General features: G+C 45.3%; 1 protein-coding gene across 1 annotated transcript; it reads right to left on the bottom strand.

Annotated features, from left to right (window-relative positions):
- Positions 1 to 486: 486 nt before the first annotated feature.
- Positions 487 to 12,236, bottom strand: dcun1d2b (DCN1, defective in cullin neddylation 1, domain containing 2b). Its single transcript, XM_080530574.1, has 7 exons — positions 12,174 to 12,236; positions 10,194 to 10,410; positions 8,819 to 8,987; positions 8,459 to 8,589; positions 3,941 to 4,023; positions 3,271 to 3,367; positions 487 to 2,977 (listed from the first exon to the last, which is right to left on the bottom strand). The coding sequence occupies exons 1-7, from the start codon at positions 12,225 to 12,227 to the stop codon at positions 2,898 to 2,900; spliced, it is 831 nt and encodes a 276-aa protein (XP_080386700.1). The 5' UTR covers positions 12,228 to 12,236; the 3' UTR covers positions 487 to 2,897.
- Between the last annotated feature and the right edge of the window lie 25 nt (positions 12,237 to 12,261).

Genomic DNA, 12,261 nt, shown 5'->3' with positions numbered 1-12,261 from the left:
AGAGACTATTGGCAGTCAAAATGCTAGAAGGAAGATTTTTTGGAATTACTGTTTACAGTAGAGAAACTCTACAGGGGGGTAGAGGGGACGGAGAGGTTTCAGGAGGGACAGTTAAGGTGTAGTCTGAAGAGATGGGTCTTCAGTCTACGGCGGAAGATAGGGAGTGACTCTGCAGTTCTGACAGCAGTGGGAAGCTCGTTCCATCAGCAGGGTGCCAGGACTGTGAAAAGTTGTGATGGTGGTGCCAGTCGGCCAGCAGAGGTGGGAGAACTTAACTCCAATGTTTTTAGAGAAGGTGAGGAGAGAGGACGTGAGGAATCAAGACAATACTTTTCAGATTTGGCCATGGACTGTAGTCGCAATGTTTTAATAATATTATATTAACTCTCACTCATTATTTCGGTTATCATCTCCAGTATTAGAAATAAATGGACACAAAATCGTTCTACTTTGTTAAAAACAACATGCTTTATTGACGACCTTTGTTTGCCAGAATAAAAACAAAACGTCATGTACTGTATGTCTCCATAGCAGAAATCTGACAAATGCTTTTTCAATAGTTTCTGTATAACAGTGGAAATAATACTGATTTCATGAGCTGATTATGACTAACACACAGTCAACACATTGGACACCTCTCAGCACATAGTACCACAGGGAGCAAGATAAGAGTCCCCTTCTCTCTCTCTCTCTCTCTCTCTTCTGACCATAGTTACTGTATTTCCCTAGAGAAGGCACCTGCTATTATCTTTTAAGCCCATGCTCCCTCTAACGATATGACTCTATGATTCTGACAGTTAAACAGAGAACTGCTACGTGATAGACAGCGCAACACTGAGGGCACATCCAGGGTCGACTAGCCAAGTGCGCAGCAACCAACGCTTGCGTGCTACTTCATCGACTGCACAGCCCGAAGTCAGATTGCTATATCGTACGATGCGGTTAGCATGTGTTATTATAACACCTATCCAGGTTTTGGGAGACTTGTCAGGCGAAAAAGTAGTCGCAACGTACAGTAGTCAACCTGGAACAAGCCCTGGGGCTGTCCCCTGAAGATCAAGAGACCTATTAGAGCAGTTGCTGAAATGCAGATGGACCAGTCAGACAAGCTGTTTAATGTCAGAGTGATATCAGTGAAGTCAAGAAAACAGAGTCACTCATTCACTCACTGTCTCAGGACAACAAAGAGCATGAGACCGTTGACACAGCAACACTGTAACTGATGTCAGTTGAACAGTGAAACTGAAACGGAGAGAAGTACTGTACTTTACCTGAGTGCCGCTGTTACATATGTTAGCATGACAGGGATCAACTTCTTTTCACGTATATTGAGGTGTTCCAAGCATGTGTGTTCCTTATTTGAGAGCAGTAGCGGTGGCGTCTCAGTCTGGTCTAATAAAACAGTCCCATTCCACATCATAGCCTTCACACACAGCTAGGACACTAAACGTCCATGACTCACAAAATAAAACAAAACAAATAAAACTCCAACAGCTTAAAAACAGATCTTTAAGTCTTAAGAACAAATAGCTGGGGTGCAAATGCTTGTGAAAATAAAAGTGTAGGTTTCAACTCTAAACCATGACGCTGTAAACTGAATACCTATAAACATGTTGTGTTTGCTGTGCATTTCTGCTTGGAAAACAAAATACCCCACCTCTCTTTAAAGTAAAGTAAAAAGTGTCGATCAGTGCAGTGTGTGAAGTTGGCAAGAACAACAGAAAAAGACCTGGATATGGTTTGAAACACCAAACAAACAGTCAAGGAGCCGGTCTCTGGCGATGAACATGTTACACCCCAAACAAAACAAACAAACAAAAGAAATGAAGAAAAGACACGCAGAGGTGTTATAAAACTGAGGACCTCATACGCATTTCAAATTATTTTCTCTGATGATTATAAATGTCATTGTCTTTTTTTTATATTATATATTCATTTCTAAAGCTCTATATATCTATAATACATAGTCCAATAGATACAGTATATTACAACTGTAACAATAGTGTTTCTGCTGGTGGTGAGCTCAAAAGCATGCTGCTCCGTCCAATTCTATCTGAGTACGAAAGTGGATCTGTATAATTTACACTCACTGCTCAATGAGAGTGGATGATGGCTCTGGACTTCACAGAAAGTTTCACAACAAAACTGAATCAGTAACTTTACACGTTAGAATGACGTTGAAGCAGAACTTTACACTTTTGATGACGATGACGACAACATTGGATGGCCACCACGCTGCTCTCGATGTGATTGGAGGAGAGCCACACGCACACACACCGCTCGATGATAATGGATAATTTTTTTCTTCCACGCTGCTTGATGCTCAATTACAAAAACATGCAGAATCTAACATCCTATTTCATTCCACCGTTGGCAACCAAAGAGGGGACGTCCCACTGTATCCCCCCCGTCTGCGTCTGCAGAAAGCAAACTCTGCTTCCCTCTCTTGCTGTTTTCCGTCCCCGGGTCATACATTAGGATGGAGGGAGGCGAGGCAGGGAGGGAGGGAAGGGGGGGGGGCCGCAGGTAGGGGGTGGAGTCACAGCACCAGTTCTAGAGCCACACCCACTGATGGTTGCTGGTGTGGGATGCTGGGAAGTACCTTTCCACTCCGTGCAGCGGCCCGGGAAGCAGAGCACCCTCCGCTCCACAACGCCCCCTGCTGACAGTCCGCATGAAGCAACAACTCCGCAAAACAAAGAAAAGAAAAATAAATTCCTTCCTGTTGTTTTCCCGATTGGCTGTCTAAATAGCTCCCCTGCCTCATTCTCTGACCCGTTAGGCAGCGCAGTCTCACAAGCTCAGACAGTCTGTTTTGTAGTCTCTTTTTGGCTCTTGTGTATAAAAATCCTCTCAGTCAAAAAATCCTCTCCGCCCTGCCGGGAGCTGGGCGGAGCCTATATGGTTTTACGCTTGCCCCCTGTTACGATTGGCCGGGCGAACTCCACAAAGTCGTCTATGAGGACAGGCCACGCCCCTGTGGAGAGAGAAGATCACATGGTAGGAAGTGTGTTGTAGTGGACCGACAGGAGGTCCACTGGACGTGCTTATGGGTATAATGGTGCGTTCACGTGCTTCTCTGAAACTCAAAACACTTCCGACGTCAACCTCCCGGGGAGCACCCCAGTAGACACACTCTTTCTGATTCAGAGATGGTAACACTAATATCCTAGTGGGACATTTCTGAGTGTCCTGTTTCCGAGAAGCATTTGAATGCAGCATGGGTTCCACAGGTCCAAAAGTGTTGGATCTGAATGTTCCATAGCTCACCTTCCTCATCGTAGTTAGACATGTCGTCTGCGATCATGTTGCCAAAGTCCAGGAGAAGGTTCCACGTGTCTTTGGGAATCGATCGCTTATGATGCTCCTTAATAAAAGATGAGAGCAGGACGACAGTGAGTTGATCAGTCATCAATACCAATTAAAAGCCTCTCAACGGGACAGACCATGACAGGAAGGATACCATCGCAAATAATTCAATGCCTGATGAAAATGTGTAGTTTATGTGTGATATGTACAGAATCAATATGGGGTCTGTCACAGAATTCAGGGTTAGACAGTAACGCTGTTTTACTTGCCCGGAGCAAGTAAAACATTCGCCGGGTTTGTTTGTACGCGCCTGTCGATCACCCGTACGCTTTGATAATATCTTCACTCACAATCATCTAGTCTAGTCTCTCGCCTGCGCTGTCTGTTGTTCTTCCTGCACACAGGTAAAAATATCCGGGATCTAGCAGCGTCGTCGGGCTCGCGCAAACAAACCCGGCGAATGTTTTACTTGCTCCGGGCAAGTAAAACAGCGTTACTGTCGAACCCTGGAATTGTAAGGGTTTTACATGTTATTTCTGTGGTGTCTATCTTCTATGAATACACCAACAATACCAAACTGTACGTTGAGCTCCCACATCTGCCTGGGTCGGTTTGGATCCACCACACTCACCAGTAGAAACCTGTTCCAGAGGTCAAGGAACTTGAAGCGGCCCGTTAGAACCAGGTTCCAGTAGGCCACAGCCATCTCTAGGTCTGAGAAAGAAAGAGAGAGATTTGATCATACGGACGTGAAGTCTCATCATATTCATATTTGTCCTACATTGTACATTTCCAGAGAATCATGCACAAGTCATCATCCACAGATATGGCACCATTGATATATTTGTGCATTCAAGCATTCTGGTAGGTTTTTATATGCCAGGTGACATCAGTTATCCTTAAAGTTGAATTGGTGTGTGTATGAAAGAGACAGAAACATTTGACATTTTACATGAAAGGAAGAAAGAAAGAAAGAAAGGGTGGCATAACAGTGAAAGGCAAGCTCGGTCTCAGATGGGTTTGGACAATGGCCTACTGTGTTCCAGTCAAAGAGCTGGGTCACCCAAACACAAGGACAAATGACACTCCGGTTGCCATGGCAACACACCAGCCCAGCAGGAACAAACCATAATTCCTATCCAGGGAATTCCCCCCTTGTCCCTGTTCAGATGTGATCTGTCTATGATCCATCAGTAAACCTCACTCCTCACACCCGACCACCTCCCCACAACCCAACTTTCAGTTCTCTTGGTGGGGTTAATGGACCAGTGGTACCAATCTAGAGCAACGGTTAGGGTTTGAGATGCATCCTGGGGGTTTGGGGCAGGTGACAAACCTGGGCAAATTACATATTTGAACATTTGAAAAGTATTTGGGAAAAACATACGCTATGCTTTATTTCTGGTGGAGGTAGAAATCAGAAGACAGGCTCATTATAATGCATGGAATGGAATGAGGAATGGTATCACTGGTATCTCCAATTTCTACCTCCACCAGCCTCCCCTGATGTCTTATGGTGCTTTTCCATCAGCAGCCCGGGTTAGTGCAGTTCGGATCGGTTTGAGGTCAGGTCGGGTCACTTTTGATCTGTTCTGGTTTTCCATTATATACAAACCGACCCGGACTAGTAGGAGGAGTAGACGATAGTAGGCGGAGTTACGCGTCATAACAGCGCGCCATGGTGGTGACGTATATTTTCACCGTCACGAGACATAACAACAGCAACATGGAGCTATCCTATGCTTGCAGCTATCCTATGCCTTTCCCTCGGCATGTGGTATATTATTAACCGTGGTTTTTTGGAGAGAAAAGAGAGAAGACAGAAGAGCGAAGACAGAAGGAAGGATACTCGAAAGAGGAATGCTGAAAAGAGAAAGAAACTACTGTGGGCTATCGTAAGGAGATGGCTACTACTTTAGCTCACTGTAGCGTCATTGTTATGTTCAGGAGACGGCTACTGCCTGATTGTCTGCATGTTTGAATCATTTCTATTGGATTTTGTTCTGCACATATGTTGTTCTACACATAATAAAGTCATGTTTTTGAACCCTTAAAACCACTGCCTTCACTTGTCTGCTTTATGAACTGTAGCATCATTGTGTGCCGTCAACGGGAGTTGCACCAGCTGGCGCGGTACAGCACTCTCTCTATATATTTCGGGCTAAACTGTGCAGTGTAGCCGGCGTCCTGGTTCCTCCAGCAACCGGACACTTCCATAAATAACAACAAATATGTAATATGTATAATACCACGTTCATTGATAAAATGACGCCACGGATGGAAAGGGGTGAAGGGGGATGATGAAGCGCTGGACTACTGAACGGCAGCACAACACAACGGGGAAATGCGATAAGAATTATGTCAAAATGCAGCACCAATCATCATGCACAGATCAGCCTTAAAACATGTAACGTTAGATATATATCGTTATACAGGGAGCGATGTATTTCTACGGAAAGGCTGATAGATTGTAGAATCTTCTTGTCGGTAAAACGATGGAATCAATCTATTGAGGATTGTGATCTTAAATGCGTTGTCATCTCATAGATTAGGTGCACAGCAATGACAGCATACACGATTTGACAAGGAAATAGAATGTTCAACACGGGTTGGAATCTCTGTACTTGATTTATTAAGACAGTCAGCGAATGGTTCATCAGCACAGTACCACAGCATCGGCATTCAATGACATCATTATACAGACAGGCTGATAGATACGAGTGCAGCGCTGTCCTGCTGGTGCGGGGCTCCAATCTCCGCGTTTATAGATCGATATAAATAGATCAACATAATGCAGCACTATCATGCACAGATCAGCCTTAAAACATGTAACGTTAGATATATAACGGAGCGATGTATTTCTACGGAAAAGGCTGACTGACGCGGGCATTTGAACGGAATTCCGGGGTAGAAATATTCTCTGCCCCCGCTGTCAACTGGACAAGCGGTGCTGCGAGCAGCAGCGGCCGGGTGAACTCCCGGTTCATCGAGTTTACGGTTAAAAGCATAACTTCTCGGGGTGTCAGCGCGGTGGTTAAGGGCTCAAAATGACCGTAGACAGATGGTGAAGTTAGCAAAGGAGTATTGTGTTTGTACCACCTCCACAGCCGGTGTTATTCACGGGCAAAGACGGTGCATAATAGCGATTTTTGTGTTGTGCTTGTTGTAAATAAAAGTTATATGATTCATTGAAATGACATTAAACTAAGATAATACGATGGTCAGCATAATTTTCCTAATCTTTATTAATAAGCTATTACAGAAACTGTAGTGACATTTTCCGAAAGTGAATGTGGTATTTCAAGATGGCGGTTAGTGAAGAAATATATGGACGATGGGATGACGATTTTCCATTGACCAATCAACGGTGTGCAGCGTCACACGCAGCCTGGCTATAGCCGCTCTTCCACTACGGTGCAGACCTGGTGCTGACCCAGGTCAGCCCGCTTCGTTCCCCTTTTCCATTCGTCGTTCCAGGTCGCTTCAGTCCCAGGTCAGCTCGCTTCTTTAGCTCCACATCGGAGCAGGGTCTTAAAATGTCATATCCGGGTCTCTTTGCCAGGCTGCGTGTGACGTGTGACGCTGCACACCGTTGATTGGTCAATGGAAAATCGTCATCCCATGTCCCATCCCATATTATTTCTTCACTAACCGCCATCTTGAAATACCACACTCACTCTAGGAAAATGTCACTACATTTTCTGTAATAGCTTATTAATAAAGATTCGGAAAATTATGCTGACCATCGTATTATCTTAGTTTAATGTCATTTCAATGAATCATATAACTTTTATTTACAACAAGCACAACACAAAAATCGCTATTATGCACCGGCTTTGTCCGTGAATAACACCGGCTGTGGAGGTGTTACAATACTCCTTTGCTAACTTCACCATCTGTCTACGGTCATTTTGAGCCCTTAACCACCGCGCTGACACCCCGAGAAGTTATGCTTTTAAGCGTAAACTCGATGAACCGGGAGTTCGCCGTTCACTCATGAGTCAAATGCCGGTTTTAACAGGGAATTCGCTCCGCGCTGTGTCCACGGTGATAGGAGTGGAGGATCGACTCCATTCAAAAACTTTTGGATTCCCTGGTTTCTCCTCTTTCCGGACACGTTTGAATTGTTATCCTAACCCCCGGTAACCCGAAGTTATTAACCCGCAAACGGCACCGTGTTTGTCTGCCATTTTCGCAGTTCACTCATGAGTCAAATGCAGGTAGATTCGCGTCTTATCGGCGTTTCCCGATGATGATCCTACAGTTCATAAAGCAGACAAGTGAAGGCAGTGGTTTTAAGGGTTCAAAAAACATGACTTTATTATGTGTACATAGCTTCCTCTCTCTCTTTCTCTTTCTCTTTCTCTCCAAAAAAATCACTGCTGTTGCTGTGTACACCTGGAAGCTTTTTGCCAGGCTGCGTGTGACGCGTAACTCCGCCTACTATCGTCTACTCCTCCTACTAGTCCGGGTCGGTTTGTGTATAATGGAAAACCAGAACAGATCAAAAGTGACCCGACCTGACCTCGACCTGATGCGTACTGCACTAACCTGGGACCCTGGTGGAAAAGCACCATAAGAGACCCGGATATGAAATTGTAGACCCTGGGGTCGATGTGGAGCTAAAGAAGCGCGCCGACCTGGGACCGAACCGACCTGGGACGACTAATGGAAAAGGGGAAAAGAAGCAGACCAAAGCGGGCTGACCCGGGTCGGCACCGGGTCAGCACCGTAGTGGAAAAGCCCCATTAGTACAGTAGACTACCACAGTTGGCTACCAATATGCTCCCAGAGGAATTCAACACTCAGGTTAAGAAAACCACACCAGGGTGAGGTGTGGCTGGCTAACACAGCTCCCTCACAGGTCTGGACTAGTGTGCTTTACCTAAACCTCTCCATCTGCTTGCAATATTAACCAAACCCTCTATTCAACACTGTCAGGGAACCTAAGTCTTCAACCTAAGTTAATTTGACAGAAAATGTGCTGTATACATGACTAAAAGTTTATAAGAAGTAATGGAATTGTCTTTCCCAATGCATAATTACCACATCACACCACCTCCCACAGGGACCCAGTTTGAATCAGGGTAAACCTATCTATCTCTCTCTCTCCTCTCCCTCCCTCCGTCCGTCTCCTTCTCTGACTTACCTAAGCCCTTCTGGCCGGGGTTTTTGGCAAAGTTGAAGGTGAACTGGTAAAAGTCTTTGAACTTTCCCGTGTCTTTGAGCTCCTGTTCTAGTCTGGGGAGAAGAGCCTTGAGCTTCTCAGGGCTGTCACAGCTGGAGGGGAGATAGGAGAGGGTGTGAGGAGAGATTAAAAAACACACACACACACACACACACACACACACACATAGGTTTAAGTTGTCGCAGAAGCATCCCCACCCCCCTAAAAACATTCACTTATATCTACATGCCTAGTATCTTTTACATTTAATCACAGAAGCATTCTCGATACAACCAAATACAGCCAGAAATAATTTGCAGTATAATTTAAATCTGAGCTCACCCTAGATCCGCCATGCCGTCCAGGAATTCCTTCCTGCTGAACTCGCACTGCGTGGCGGCCCGGAACTTCCAGGCCACTACCAGAACACTCATACTGGCCGGGTCCAGAGTGAGGTCATCACAGAACTGCTGGATCCCATCGATGCCAATCTTATTCTCATCCTGGGGATCTGCAGGGAGGATACATCAAATCAGAGATAAATACATATACACAGAGCTGACATTGACACACACACACACGTCTCTCTCATTAAATGTTTATTTTATTACGTTTTGAATTTTGAATTTTATTAACACACAGTAAAGGGCTCTGCACACAGCGTGCGATTTCTGTTGCGCATCAACGTTCCATTTTGAAATTTGAATGGAAGTCTATGAGAACATCGCATTTACCCACACACGGCCCCGATTTTAATCGCACGGCGAACATTCGATTCCATTCATTTTGAATGGGACAAAGCACACAGCGTGCGAGTTTTGTCGCACTGCTTTGTCCCATTCAAAATGAATGGAATCGAATGTTCGCCGTGCGATTAAAATCGGGGCCGTGTGTGGGTAAATGCGATGTTCTCATAGACTTCCATTCAAACTTCAAAATGGAACGTTGATGCGCAACAGAAATCGCACGCTGTGTGCAGAGCCCTTAAAGGGCTCTGCACACAGCGTGCGATTTCTGTTGGGCGTCAACGTTCCATTTTGAAGTTTGAATGGAAGTCTATGAGAACATCGCATTTACCCGCACACGGCCCCGATTTTAATCGCACGGCGAACATTCGATTCCATTCATTTTGAATGGGACAAAGCACACGGCGTGCGAGTTTTGTCGCACTGTCAAATGAATGGAATCGAATGTTCGCCGTGCGATTAAAATCGGGGCCGTGTGCGGGTAAATGCGATGTTCTCATAGACTTCCATTCAAACTTCAAAATGGAACGTTGACGCGCAACAGAAATCGCACGCTGTGTGCAGAGGGCTTAAAGGGCTCTGCACACAGCGTGCGATTTCTGTTGCGCATCAACGTTCCATTTTGAAGTTTGAATGGAAGTCTATGAGAACATCGCATTTACCCACACACGGCCCCGATTTTAATCGCACGGCGAACATTCGATTCCATTCATTTTGAATGGGACAAAGCAGTGCGACAAAACTCGCACGCCGTGTGCTTTGTCCCATTCAAAATGAATGGAATCGAATGTTCGCCGTGCGATTAAAATCGGGGCCGTGTGTGGGTAAATGCGATGTTCTCATAGACTTCCATTCAAACTTCAAAATGGAACGTTGATGCGCAACAGAAATCGCACGCTGTGTGCAGAGCCCTTAAGACTACACAGTACCCCCCTATATCCACTTGTAGCCAGGTATAAAGCCCCTCTTGCCTTTGTATCGGTTGTAGAGCTGCTCCAGCTTCTTGCGGTCCACCGAGGTTTTCATGGATTCTTTGTAGTAGAGGTCTGGGTTCTGGAAGTAGTTGTCGGTGGCCACCTCTAGTTTCCAGTCATTCTGCGTGAGGCAATACACAGCTGTCCTCTCCCCAGCCTGCGTGAAGGACATGAACTGGCGAACCTTGTCCTTCTGCGACGACTTCAGCTTATGCTGCAAGACACACACATGTGGTTGAGACATTTACATTTGTGCATGTGCCTTCCACAAACCAATCTACATCATTTGCTTGAAATCAGCATTGTTAGACAGGATGGTCTAAGTCTTTCAGGCGACAAACTAAGGAAAGTTGGAGGCATTTCATGTTTTTACTGTAAACTTGCTGCACACCATGCACGTCCAAAAACACTGTAAATGTATGTGAATGATGGCAAGGTGGTGCAGCGCACAACCAATCTGAAATGGGTGTTGTTAGTTGTTATTATGTTGACAGCTGTCAAAACGAGAAGGACCAGGATGCGAACATGCCGCAACTAACGGGCAACACTCGCTCTGTGAAAGAACCATCACACACAGCAGGCATCTCACGTTGGCGCACGGTGAAAAACAAACGTGTGTTCATGTAAACAACAGCAGGGCTGGTACACAGCGGAGTCCCATCAAATCACAAGAGTGGCTCGGTGTCCGAGATGGCTATCGTGAGAATTGCATCGTCTTGCAGACCTGACCCGCCCGATAGCTGGAAGCGCACTGAGAGCGCAGTCTCTCGCCGCGACCCAGTTCCCAAAGCTGGGTGTAATTCTGGACAGCCCCCCTGTGCTCTGCCCCAACGCATAGGCGACATACCAAAAAGGGAAAGGTACGTGCCGCAAGTGCGGGCGTCCGCTCTCAAAATACCAACAACTGACCTTCCATTTCCCTCATAAATTGCAACAGTGAACGACACACTGGCAATGCGACACTGACAGAGGACACCCCGTTTCCCGATTTCCGCAAGTCCCCACGGCGTACCCCAAACATGTTTCCAGCTTTACACTTCGTCCCAGGGGTTTATTCCTAAGTTTATGTTTATCATTTTGGTCTTACCTACCATTTTATCACCCGCTGTTTTGCCAACTTGATATCCAATGCCCCTTGTGCGCCTGCGCGGGAGCCTGCAAGAACTGCGCTACCGTACGGGAAACTTTGAGGGTCAGAACATGGGATTTGTAGTTCTAGGGTCAGAACATGGGATTTGTAGTTCCAGGGGTTTCAGTGGCCTTGTTTAGTCAGTCTGCTTTGATTGTAGCAGTTATGAAATACAAACAAACATGGTTGAAGCGGATCAAATTATGTCATGTATAAAGTTTCATAAAAAGTGCATGATGAGAAAAACATGTACATCGGATCACTTGTTTGAGTTGCCCAAGGCTGTTGTTGACGAGCAGAGAAGAGACTGCTGACTTTTAACGGACGTCGAATTGAAAACAATTTACAGAGGAAATGTTAGATATCATTTCAGTTTAGTAACTAACTGCAGCCACTTTACTAGTCACAAGAGATGATTATGAAAAACATTACACTTAAACTACATATCCCAGATATCAGTGCAGATATCAAGCCGATTTGTTTCGGAAGTGAAGAGAAATGACTAATTTTTACATTTATTCGGCCATTACAAATCTTGTTTGCTAAAAATAACAATTGATTAATAGGTGTCTTGGTTGTTATGAAACATTCGTCTTCAATGTCTTGTGTTTAAGACGCTTTTTTGGCAATGTTGAAGAAGTTTGTGGAAAGTTCACGGCCGTCTAGCCTAGTTAGCAGCCCCGGCTAGCTCAGCTCCGTCCTGCTGCTCTGACAGCTGTCAAGACTGGAGCCATACTATAGCACTGCTAAACATTTGACCGACACACAATGATCTCATTTCTAAAGTGCAGTAGCACAATATAATAATAAACAAAGCGAATGTGTTGTACTCATAATGTATAGCTTACCTGACTGACGAGAGCTGTTTGTTGCAGTCGACCGGAGGGATCTTGGAAATGCATGAAGTTTTCGTCGCCCTGTGTAGTTGAATGCCTG

This window comes from Nansenia antarctica (genome assembly GCF_963989245.1).
Source record: "Nansenia antarctica genome assembly, chromosome: 1".
Taxonomy (NCBI): Eukaryota; Metazoa; Chordata; class Actinopteri; order Argentiniformes; family Microstomatidae; genus Nansenia; species Nansenia antarctica.
The sequence above is the reverse complement of the archived record's forward strand: the minus strand, read 5'-3'. Positions and strand labels throughout refer to the sequence as shown.